This window comes from Topomyia yanbarensis, chromosome 2 (assembly GCF_030247195.1).
Source record: "Topomyia yanbarensis strain Yona2022 chromosome 2, ASM3024719v1, whole genome shotgun sequence".
NCBI classification, from domain to species: Eukaryota; Metazoa; Arthropoda; class Insecta; order Diptera; family Culicidae; genus Topomyia; species Topomyia yanbarensis.
In genome coordinates this window covers 195,221,880-195,234,592 of record NC_080671.1, presented here as the reverse complement: position 1 = coordinate 195,234,592, position 12,713 = coordinate 195,221,880, and the positions used below count along the sequence as shown (strand labels likewise).

General features: G+C 42.3%; 1 protein-coding gene across 2 annotated transcripts in view; it reads left to right on the top strand.

Annotated features, from left to right (window-relative positions):
- Positions 1-12,713, top strand: part of LOC131682567 (discoidin domain-containing receptor tyrosine kinase B) — an 840,338-nt gene that overhangs the window by 796,439 nt on the left and 31,186 nt on the right. For both annotated transcript variants that reach the window (XM_058964138.1, XM_058964139.1), the window contains exons 15-16: positions 11,116-11,275; positions 11,384-11,533. In XM_058964138.1, coding sequence (XP_058820121.1) covers positions 11,116-11,275; positions 11,384-11,533 — 310 coding nt within the window. The remainder of the gene's footprint in view (positions 1-11,115; positions 11,276-11,383; positions 11,534-12,713) is intronic.

The window sequence follows — 12,713 nt, the reverse complement described above, 5'->3', positions numbered from 1 at the left end:
TAGGGCTGTACCGTATGGTTTATTTCATTGGGCTCGCTCAAGATAGCAAAATGCGCTCATGGTATTCAGTTCGGTAAATTTCACCAAAAATGCATTATTTATGAAGTTCGACATTGTGATTTATTGTCAACCAATCCTTAAATCTTCTTCGTCGTCTTGTCTTAATTCGTACGGTAACTTTCGGACCGCGTAGACACTCCTCCCAGTCCGTGCCGTGCGACGATATACGGTGCAAGGTTGGCTAATATTCATTCAAGGTTATCGGTTTCCACCTCGTGGAGGATTTAACATTTTTTTCTATTGTGTGTGTAAATTACCGTTATTTCATCAGCCTTGCAGTAGAGCATTTCTTTGTGAGCCGCTTAGCTACCGTTAAACAAAGTTAAGTAACGCTATTAAATTATATTCCCCACTCATGACTCTCCTATCATCCTGTACTGGGCTCTAGTCCCGTACAAAATAGACTTCCCCCTTGACCAGGCCTGTGATCTTCTTTCAGGGCCAAAAACAAACAAAAATGTTAGAATCTATTGTACAGGATAATTCATCGTGAGATTTGTTTTCAAACTAGCAAAAAACATTGTAATTGAATTGAATCGCGAAATCGTTATAATCGCTCGAAAGAACATTCTTTTCAATTTACTGGTTGTCAACAATTTCTTTAAAATGTTGACCGACCATAATAGCACATTCAAGTGGTTCAATTTTTATAGACTCGTTCGAGCATTTCAAATGGTATCTGGCTAATTACTCATGTATTGTTGGCATAGCAAAAACCAGAAAAAAAGTCGCTGCTTCATGTTTTCAGACAAACTTGTACGTTTTCCTTAACACAGATTTTTACAAAGGCTACGCATAGATTTCACAAAATATTTCCTGGCATCCCTGCAGTGAACGTGTTAACAACGAATCAAAGGCATCAAATTAGACTCTGGAACAATATAAGCTATTATTATTTTAGATGTTTACCTGAATCGCTGGAAAAAATGTTAATTTCAACAAGCTTATACGTAGCTAGTACGTGCCACATTGTTCAGCCTAAGGGTTGCTACCTCTTGAGAGGCTTTGACCCGGAGATTTTCACTGACCTGGGGGGTGGTGTATTTTGAGTGGAACTAGACAGAAATTGGAATCAAAACGATTGCTCGGCATTTTGGAGCCCTTCAATCGCTTTTTTTTACTATGTTTAAGTAAAACTGTAATTTAATCTGGTGTAGTACTTAATTTCTCCGAATAAGTGCCACGAATACAAAAGCATCTGCTACTTTTGCTGTGGAGGACAAGTCGAGCGAGCATTGCTCTCCTCCACAACTAACAGGAAAAGGCGAGCAAAGGAGGCAGGGCAGCAGCACCACATAGGAAGCACTATGTGGTGTCTGTTATTCATCACCAGAGGTCGCAACAAAGGGGCAAAACTACCTTCTCTAACCAACAGTTAAGGATCGCTGCAGGTATAACAACAAAACCGGAAGAACTCGTTCGATGTTGCCCTAGCCAGTTGGATCAGAACGAATCTGCCATACCTTGGTGCAGCTGGTAATAAGCACCACTAACAGTGAATTGATTTGGTAAAATTGCACCAAAATAACTTTTTCACACCATTTTGAGCAACTTAGTGGCATGCAACATTTCAATTGCAGCAAATAGCGAAATATTACTTTCCTTAATTTGTAGTAAATTTGATTTGTTTTTCATTTTCATTTCTTTGTGAAAAAAATCATAAATATTTGGTAAACTTATCTTCGCCATCTTGAAACCAAGGGTTAGTCGGGCCAAATAAATCTGAACCAGAGTAATAGTTAACTTAGATTTTTTAAATATTTCGTAATAATAAAAATTGAAATTATGCTTCTTCCCACCAAACCCGGAGAAATTGATGTAAAACCCGGAGGCCCGGAGATCGCTCTCGAAAACCGGAGTCTCCGGGTCAAACTCGGAGGGGTGGCAACCCTATTCAGCCTTAAGCCGATGCAATCATTCGCTACATCAAAATGCTATCTGCCTTCAGTTGACAGCTGTGCATTTTCAGTCTCTCGTGGTTTGAAGTATTCTCAGAACATCTAAAATAAATTCGCGTTCTAATAATGAACAGAAAATAATCTTGTTCACATACGTTTCTAAGCAATTCCGTGAAAAGTTTGATGATAATATTAAAATGTCAGCAAGCAGCGAGTGTATATGAAATGGTTTATAAAATTCAACACTCACTGCGTCGACCATTGATCATCCATTCCCACAATGCGTTCTACTGATACGAAAGCAAATTCACGAATGCATGATAAACGGTTACAGACTCCACTGCAGGGTACATCGCGAATCCCTTCAACCGTTGGCAATACCACGACCAATCGGTACTACACCAGAACTCAAAGCTCGAAGCAGGGCAGCAAGTTTTCAATTTCATTTGCGCTTCATAATTTCCAGACTGATGGATCTGCGGGGTGTGGCCAAACAGACAATATGTTTTGTCCGACACGGCCATAGCCTAACAGCACTCGTAGCTTTTCCCGTGAAATGAACTGACCGAAAATGCAATCATCGTAAAACCGATGGACTTGAACAGAGAAGGAGGTCCATTTCCTCGTTTTCGGTTGTTTTGTTTGCCAGTGTCGATCTGATTATTGGCCTATAAGCTGATCAGGCAGGAGTTTGCCTAACTTTTGCCAACATCATTGTAGCTGGCCAACGGCATTCGGCCACAAAGAGTCGAAAAAGATTTTACGCCTCCAGTTGAATCGTGTGGAAATTGTGCATCAGCTGGGAGGTTGTATGGCTCGTGTTACGTTTCATCGGTACATATATCATCAGAGTGCAGAAAGATGAGGCCAAGCTCTCGATAATTTTATGTTTTTGACTTATAGAGAAAAGTTAGATGATTGTCGGTCAGTGGAAATGTGCTGATACGATACAATATGAAATAAAACTTTTCATTATTTCGATCTCTTAATGAAACGTAGCGTGCAACCTACTGGACCTCTTAATATTGATTCCAGAGCACAACAAAAAGCTTCACACCGAAAATAAGTACAAATTTATTAAGTTTTTTTACCACTATATTTGATTTTTTAATTTAATTTGATTTGATAGCCCGTCAGACTCGCAGTAAGCGACCTGCTGTGTCCAGCACACATCCCATCGGAACGATGATCTGTTGCGAATCGGCCGGGCTACAAAATTGCAATTTATGCACAATGCACATTCAGATGCGGCTACAGACGAGCGAAAAATCTCACCCAACCAAGGCATAAAAGAGTGCAATATACTTGATTGGATATTTTATTAACGTAATCTGCAATATGGACAGTTAGAGCTTCAGCTTTATAAACAGGACGGCCCGCCAAAGCAGATGACCCACGTGATGGCTTAGGATGGTAGTAGGAGCGGCCCCGACAGAGCGCACGATGAGTAGAAATTGCCCCCTTAACGACCTATGTGTATAATAAATTATTAAAATAAATTATGGTAGGTGCATTTTATTCTGGGCAATGTCGTTACTGAAAGTAATAAAAATGAACGGAAAACATGGTTGCACCTTTGATCCGCACGATAAGTTTCGAAATTCAATTAGTTTGCGATCGATCCCGAGAAGCAATTGGTAGAAAGCGATTCAGTTCCAGCTTCTGGATCCACGTTAATGATCAGGGAAAGAAAGTGGACTACCAACTCATTTGACACTTGATGACGTTCAACCATCTACTTGCCTAGCGTATGGAGCTTATTCCGAATGCACCTCATCAGTGTTTTTATCGAAGAAACCCTAATCAGTGAAGAAGTTTCTGAGGATGCCAAGAACATACCTCACCTTTATCCAATTGGGTCTCACCCTTTCATTGCACATGTTGTGGTTAGCACAGCATGTTCTAAGCTGAAATGATTGTTAAGCACTGGAGTAGTGTTAAAAAATATTCAAAAAGGATTCTGGTACCATAATTAATAATTTTTAATGCAACTCTTCAGTCGGGAACTTTCCATCATGTTCCCCATGATATTCGACGTTAAATTCTGCGTCAATCCCGTGTGAAATTCCACGCGTAATTCCGCGTGAAATTCCACGTGAAATTTTGCGTGGAATTTCGAATGAAATTTTACGTGAAGTTTCACGAGGAATTTCACGTCAAATTTCACACTGACATTCAAGCGAAATTTCACATGAGCTTTCGCGTGGATATTCCGTGGAATTGATGCGCAATTTCGCTAGGTGCTTTTAGGTGGTACTTCACGCGGAATTCCACGTAAAATTCCACGTGTAATTCAGCGGAAACTCCACTTGAAATTTCGCGTAAAATTCCACGTGAAATTCTACGCGAATTTCCACGTAAAGTTCGACGTAAAATATTGCTGAAAATTCCACATGAAACACCATGTGAATTACGGCGTGGCATCTCGCCTGAAATTCCATGCGCAGTCACAAGCGAAATTCCGCGTGAAGTTTCACGTGGAATTTAACGAGGAATTTTGCCTTTAATTTCGCGCGTATTTGACGCGAAATTTCACGAGGGGAATTCAACTTGAAACTCCTCGTTAAATTCCGCGTGAAAATCCGCGTGATGCTCTGTGCGAAATTACACGTTAAATGCTGCGTGGAATCGGGCGCAATTGCACGCGTATTTCGAAATTTTACATCGATTTTCATATGAAATTTCAGGCGGAATTTCACGTGGAATTTCACGCGGAATTTCACAGGGAATTTCACGCGGAATTCCATGTGGAGTTTTCCGTGAAATGTGTTGTGAAATTCCATGTTAAATTCTAAATAAAATTTCACGCGAAATTTTACGTGAAATACTATGTGAAATTCCACCTGAAATTCCAGGTAAAACTCTATGTGAAATTCCCGGTGAAATTCTACATGAAATTCCACGTGACAATCTGCGTGAAATTCCGTAAAGCATAACATCGAAGTTTTAGACTGACAATCCAGATTATCATCTAACAATAGAGAAGTGTACAGGTAGGGAATTTCATGAGTGCTCTTACTCTTCGAATCATAACTCCGGAACCAGATCAATTATCGAAATCAAATTGGATAGCAGTCAATAAGTAGACTTAGTTTGTGAAAATCCGGTTGGCTGTCGCGGAGAAAGAGATGTTTATTTAATTCAGTGACTTTGTCACTTCCTCGAAGCTTCCGGTTCCGTCGTAGGTGGTGAAGGCCATCAAAGAGGTTTTAATTAGCAACCTATAGTTCTGTTACGCTTTTCAAATCAGTATAATATTGTTGACTTCGGCTCAGAAATCACTGAGAAAAATGAGTGAGATTATTTGACGTATAGATACATACACACATACTCATATGCCCACGCGTATTCTTCAGAATGGACAGGAATCCTTCCTCGACGTTACCTTTGTAACCCGTCATTAGCGGCACATAGGAACTGGAGAGTTTACGAAGACTATACGCATAGTGACCACCTGGTAATTCGGTAAAGTTTTGGTCAACGATAGCAAGTGTCAGCATAGAGGACGAGAGGTCACAAGCGGAAGTAGAAGGTAACGATCTCTTTGTGGAAGCACTTCAGGCAACAATCGATTCCTCTGACGTGAACGCGGAAGAGTTAACAGAAACGCTAGCAAGAGCATGTGACACCATAATTCCAAGAAAACTAGTGCCAATGAACAGACAGCGTCCAGCCTACTGATGGAGCGAGTAGCTCGGAGCCCTCCGCACAAGCTGTCTTAGAGCCAGAAGATACGCCCAGAGAGAGAGCTAACACCGAAGCGGACAGAGAGGAGCGTAATACAGTATTCCGCGCCGACAGGGCTGCATTGAAACGTGAAATAAATCGAAAAAAGCGATTTTTTAAAGAACTGTACCAGAGTGCAGACACCAACCCCTGGGGCGACTCGTACCGTGTAATGATGGCGAAGATCAGAGAGCCCATGACGCCTCTGGAAATGAACCCTGATAAACTGAAGGTAATCGTAGAAGGGTTCTTTCCGGAACACGATCCAATGATATGGCCAATTATACCGTATGGCGAGGTAGAGTGGGACAATGCCGAAGTGATGCAAGTCTCCCACGAGGAACTCGTCGCATTGGCATAGGGTTTAAAGGTGAAGAAAGCGCCAGGATCAGATGGAATACTCAACATCGCATTGAGAGCGGCAATCCAGACACTCCCGGTAATGTTCAGAAAAATCTTTCAAAATTTTCTAGACGAGGAGCGTCGACTGCTGTTGCGGCACTATCGAGGATGATGTCCAACAGCTCAAAGGTGTGCGCCAGTAGACGTAGGTTACTGGCAGGCATTGCCGTATCTATCCTCAGGTACGGCGGCCCGTCATGGTCGAGAGCACTGAGGGTAACCAATTACCTACGGAAATTGGAGAGCACCTACCGCGTGATGTGCCTCAGAGTGATATCTGCCTACCGCACGGTATCACACGATGCATCCTGCGTGATAGCGAGCATGATGCCAGTCGGGCTGGTCATTCGGTAAGATGAGGAGTGCTTCGAGCTACGTGAAAATAGAGGAGCCCGCGAGCGCACCAGGGTGACCTCGGTGGCCAGATGGCAGCGTGAGTGGGATAACTCCTCGAAAGGTAGGTGGACCCACCGGCTGATACCTAGCATATCGAGCTGGGTGGGAAGACCCCATGGGAAAATTCACTTCCACCTGACACAATTCCTGTCAGGCCATGGCTGTTTCCGACAGTATCTCCATAGGTTCGGGCACGCGGAGGTCCCAGCCTGCCCGGACTGCCCAGGTGTAGACGAAACTGCCGAACACATACTGTTCGTATGTCCTCGGTTCGACGTCGAAAGAAGAGTAATGCTTGACGTCTGTGGCTGGGACACAACCCCTGATACCCTTATTCAGCGGATGTGTCAATCGGTGGAGAAGTGGAACGCAGTCTCGGCTGCTACCACCCAGATTGCCTGTAGGCTACAGGTAATTCGGCGAACCGAGCAACAGACGACGGGCACGACTAAATAGTTATTGGTTAGTTGGAGCGAAAAAGGCCGAGCGCAAAAAAGTGAGTGAATGAACTGTCCATGCTGAGGCAGGTTTGGCGGAGCGACTGGCAACCGCGTAAGGGGTAAACCCAGCCACCCCGAAGCAAGGCAGAAGAGCGAGTGTATAGGCGTATATGTGGACTGCCTCATGCCAAGATGGGAGGGTCGTAGCGTAGTATGTTGGGACTTAGCTATCGATGCCTCGTGGCGTGGCAGAGGAGTGAAAGGGTGAGCATCCAAGTCAGTCTCACACGGTATGTTAAGGGTGAGCACAAAAGTCAGCCTCACATGGTATGGTAGAGGCTAGCACAAAAGTAAGCCTAGCAAGGAATGAGTAAGGTGAGCACACAAGTCAGCCTCGCAAGGAACGAAAAAGGTGAGCACAAAAGTCAGCCTCATGTCAATCAAGGTGCGATCGAGAGAGCACCCAAGTAAGCCTCATACATGACGTATGAACGCGTGAGCGAGAGTGAATGTGTACATTAAGTACAGCCATCCCCCCAGAAGTAATACCGAGAGGTAGTTCCTGGGGGGAACGATGGTGTAACCCAATGGAGTTTAGTCGGTATTAATGGCAGCGTCACCATTCGAGCCCGAATCGCCCCCAGTACACCCCGTGTGATAGCTTGGACATCTACCAATAGCACGTGTACTGGGCTAGTACGTAAATGTATTCTCCATTGTAAAAAAAAGACGAGGGCCACTTCCCTGACAAATGTAAGACATAGAAGTTAGTACTACTGCCTAAACCAGGTAATCCCCCAAGCGTCCATCGTCGTATAGACCAATACGCCTACTGGATTCGCTCGGGACACTTTTGGAGAGGATTGTCCTTAACAGGCTGACAATATTTATGGAAAACGACAACGGGTTGTCGAACAAACAGTTCGGATTTCGGAAGGATATGTCTACGGTGAACGCCATTCGGACAGTGTCATTGCGGAATCACTGCACAAAATGAGAGTCTCTAGCTATCTGTAGAAAATTCTAAGAAGTCATTTCAAGAACCGGGTCCTGATCTTAGAGACAAACTGGGCACAAAAATCAATTAGAATTACGGCGAAAATCCCGCAACACTTTATCGTTGGTCCAACGCTTTGGAACGGGACGTATAAGGCGTGCTGACAACTATACTGCCTTGAAATATAGTGCAAGGAGGTTTTATTTTCAGGTGATACGATCCTCGAAATCGCCGATCAGCCATGTTGGTTCTAGAAACGACAGCTAACAATATTGTTTAGTACATCCCCATGCATGTTTGCTTGGATTTCAGTATGTAAACAAAGCTGTTCGCCGTAATTTTTCTACTCCGCTGCTTGCTGCACGCTTACCTCACTCCTCACCTAGTTACTGTCAAAGACGAATCCCTTATAACTTATAACGACCTTATAACTCTAAGCACCTTGATATAGTGATCGTCAGGTTCGTGAGTTGGGTTATTATTACATTTTGTAGGGTAACCAACCGTCCTTATTTTAAAGGACATGTCCTTAATTTTGATGATTTGAGAAAGCGTCCTTAATTTTACTTCAAATGTCCTTAGTTTTAATCTCAATCCATGTTATATTTGAAATCAATTAGATTAAATTCACTCAAGCGAATGAAACCTTTTAGTCGCCGTTTTAGTTGTTCACTTCCTTAAAGTCTTTTAATTTTTTATGTTCAGATTAATGATTCAAAAACATAAATAAATTTTATTGCTTGAAGAAAAGTTTTTATTTGTTTGTTTGTTTGTTTATTATTGGCTTTAACCCTAAGGATCATTCGCCTGTAGAAAAGTTACAAACTAATACTTTTCATGTTTCTCGTCTTGTTGTGCGCTGACAGAAAAAAAGATTTGTCCTCTAATTCGCACCATCGAATTTTAAACAGCTTTCACTTTCTAGCACAGTCGGTAAATATCTTAGTTACTCCATGGACTTTAATCAATAAGTTCTATACACAAGGAAAAACTTTGATTTTTGGAAATGAAAATGAAAAAAAATAGGATTTATCGTACTAATATCCATACAAATTTCAAATGTAACATGGGATGCTACGACCTAACAAAAAAGCACTGTTCTAAAACAAAAAAGCACTGTTCTAAAAAAATATTGAAAATCTGTTCGTAACACCACTCAACCAAACATATTTTAGTCAAAGATGAATAAAATTTGTTAGTCTCGGTCAAAATTCAAGATGTCCTTATTTCGCCTTCAGCCCATTTGGTAACCCTACATTTTGCCGCAGTGGAATCCTGTAAACAAAACACTTTTTGATTTCGATACACTGGAATAGTATCGAAGAAATACTATTTATAGGCATAAATTCTTCCAATTTTTTTCTAATTTATTAAGATTTGGGAATCTCATATGCTACTGAACATAATTATACCGTTTAATAGTTTATTTTTATTAGAATTGCGATACACTGTGTCTAAGAGCAAAACTGCCTATAATATTGGCTAGCACTGTATATGGCATAACCTTCTGGTCTACTTGGACCAACGCTGCCAGCTACCACACAGCCAATGAGCTCCAACCAAACAACAGTGCTTTCACTCTAGTTTTCCGCTCATCTTCAACCATGTGACGATGATACTAACTTTTTCTACTCGATTCACAGCTCATCTGGCCGGGGGAGAGAGAAAGATAGACCAACCAACATTTGAATGGCAAAGTGACTGACTAATGGATTTCCACCGGCAAACTTTATTCTATTATTTATTTAAACGATCTGCAAATGCACTTTTACACTTCAGCCGTTTGCGGGCCAAACCGGGTCCGACTATCTGATAGTGGCAAAGTTCGCATGTTCCCTGAAAACTGGTCCTTGGATGGACATGAACCTAAAAGTCACAGGTCTGCCCTTCCCAGTTAGAATTTTAACCTGAAGGAGGACTAATTCGCAATGCTCGACAGTGCACAGATTACACTTGGCAGATGCCGACAACACACCACCGACCTTTCTCCGGCTCCATCTCTGCCTGCATCGATGCTGTTTTATTTACCGCTCGACTCTCACCGGGTTGATGACAGGAAAAATCTTTGCAGCCCGACCAGATCGAGGGGGATATAAATCACAATCATAATGAATCCTCTCGCCTTCTTTAGAAAGTGCAGAAAGTCGTTTTTCAAATAAACTTCTTTGCCGCTAGTAGCCCCCCTTCACCCACGGCAGTGCCCTCCCTGAGCGTTCCTTAATGGCTTAATGGCTGTTTGTCGGGTTTCGCGGATCCGTCGCGGGTCATTCAGCTGGCAGCATCCGTTGCAATTCCGACTTCAACAACTATCCGGGTGGCAAGATGGTATTCAAAATGCGCCAAGTAATGGCGCGGGGGTGGTGGCATGGCACAGCGCAGATGAATGGAAGGGAGGGAGAAATCAAAGAAGAAAGCAGATTGCATAATGGTGTACTTTTAACGAGATGCGCGAATAATGAAGTCCATTCATCACCTGCGATTTCTTTTCCAAAGGCACAAAATGAAAATGGAGGGCAGATTTGAAATAATCATAATTTCAAGAGGATTCCACACAAGAAGAAAAACTTCTTCATAAGTTAGGAGAACTGTCATAAATCATGGGATGCGCTCGGAAGTAGGGTAAGATTGGTTCGGAGGACGTGTTGAATAGAAGTTGAAGTTGTTCCTTTCGGCGAGTAACGGTTTGTAATGTGGGCTATGGGCTATTATGATCCACTTACCACAATATAATTTATAGTCTCATCTAATCCGCTACTATATTCACTCATTTTCGTCCATATTTTAGTTTACAATCGAACCGTTATTTCCAAATTAATTTGTATCACCATTCCCAGCAATTTACTGCAAAAAATCTGTACGTGCACATTTTTATTGAAATTTCCACATTTAACAAGTTAATTTACCAATTTTAAACATCATGTCCAAGATTATACATAGGGGCCGTTCATATACCACGTGAACAGAAATACCTTGATTTTTGACCACCTCCTCCCCCTCTGTGGACAAGCGTAAACAATCTCTGTACTACTCCTAAAAAGATAAAGATGTGAATTTTAGAAAAGATTCTAAATGATACAATAACAAAACGATCCTCAATGCTGAAAACAACCGCAGTACACATCACCCAAACCCCCCTACTTGTGCCCGATGAAAACATTTTCTAATTAAACTTCCTCATCCTTCCGTCCACTTGCAGGAGTTGTTTAGTAGGACCACAACTGGAGATAAAAATCTGTACACTAGGAACTGTGATAAACCGTATTGCATATCCCGCAGACTACTGCCACCTGGAGGGTGCTGGAAGACAATCACAACCGATGCCGATTCGGTGGATGGCATGGGAAAGCGTCCTGATGGTGAGTGACAAATCCCCACGGATAGGTGGTGGATGAATAGCCCGGAGGGTGGGGATTGTGTGTGCAATATGGATGCTAATTAATTGAATTCTCACCACGCACTCGCAGGGTAAATTTACATCAAAGTCTGACGTGTGGGCGTTCGCCGTAACGCTGTGGGAGATCCTTACGTTCGCCCGGGAACAGCCCTTCGAGAATCTGAGTGACGAGAAGCTGATCGAGAACATCGGACACATGTACCAGGACAACAAGAAACACGTAAGGATTTTAATTTGATTTTAATTACCTTCGCTTTTGTGTTGACTTTCCTGACTTATCACATTTGACCGGTGAACGTCCCGAGCTTTGTGCCATTTGTACGGCTTGGACGGTCATTTGTACGTGAGCAAAATGATGACGCGGGATGGGAAGGTAGATGAGGAGCTGAGAAACTGACACCCGGTCGTATATATATATATAAAACCAATTAATTATTCACCCGCCCGGAAACGGTACTGCATGCACCGGGACCGAGTCGATATTTGCGGTCAAAGCCCAAAGCCACAAATGTCGTTATGATTTGCATATGATAGCGCTATCGCCGGCTGTTGAGAATCAGTCCTCATCGTGCCCTAAACGTTTTCAGTTCTAGTGGTTGACCATCAGGTGCCAATCCATCAAGTCGTTATTATCAGCGATGGCAATATCATTTATTAACGGCTTCATCGGTAAATCCCCCGGCGAGACTGATTCGATTGTGCGGGGGCCACTTTGTAAAATGAAAGGGTGCTTTTTTAGGATTCATTGAATAGTAATTGATGATGGTGGAATTCATCAACAAACAATTAGGTACACAGCTATTTTTTGTAGAACCACGAACATTTTTTGCAACGTTCGCCAAGACCTCCGTAAACTATTTTTAGCTGAAATCTTAGAAAACAGTGAGGCTTGTTTGCTGAGACTCTGAACATATTTGGCCGGAAATCAGTAAACAAAGGCTGATATATCAGTTGCTAAACTTGTTGAATACTTGGCTGTCCAAGCAATTATCAAGCTGAACTAAGTCAGTACATGATGGTTCAAACTACAGAAACTTTATACACAGACTAGCGAAGTGTCAAAAATTGCAGCCAAACGAACTGTCAAAAAGTGCAGCCAAACGAGCATGAGGATTTTGTGAGGGGAAGTATAGAAAAAAGCCCATGCAAGGCTTATGGGATCTTCCGTGATGCCAGTTTACATTCATGGTTGCTAGTTTTACTTTTTTGCCTCCGCTAGTCTGTGTATAAAGTGTTTGTAGTTTAAACCGCACAGCTGCGTTATATTTACTTTCCTAACGATTTCACGGTTGTCAATCATTTTCGAAACAAGGATTTGGTGGATATCTGTCAGTTTCCAAAATAACTTTGATATCGGCTAACGGAATTAAACCAAAGAAATAATGGTAAATTAGCGTTTG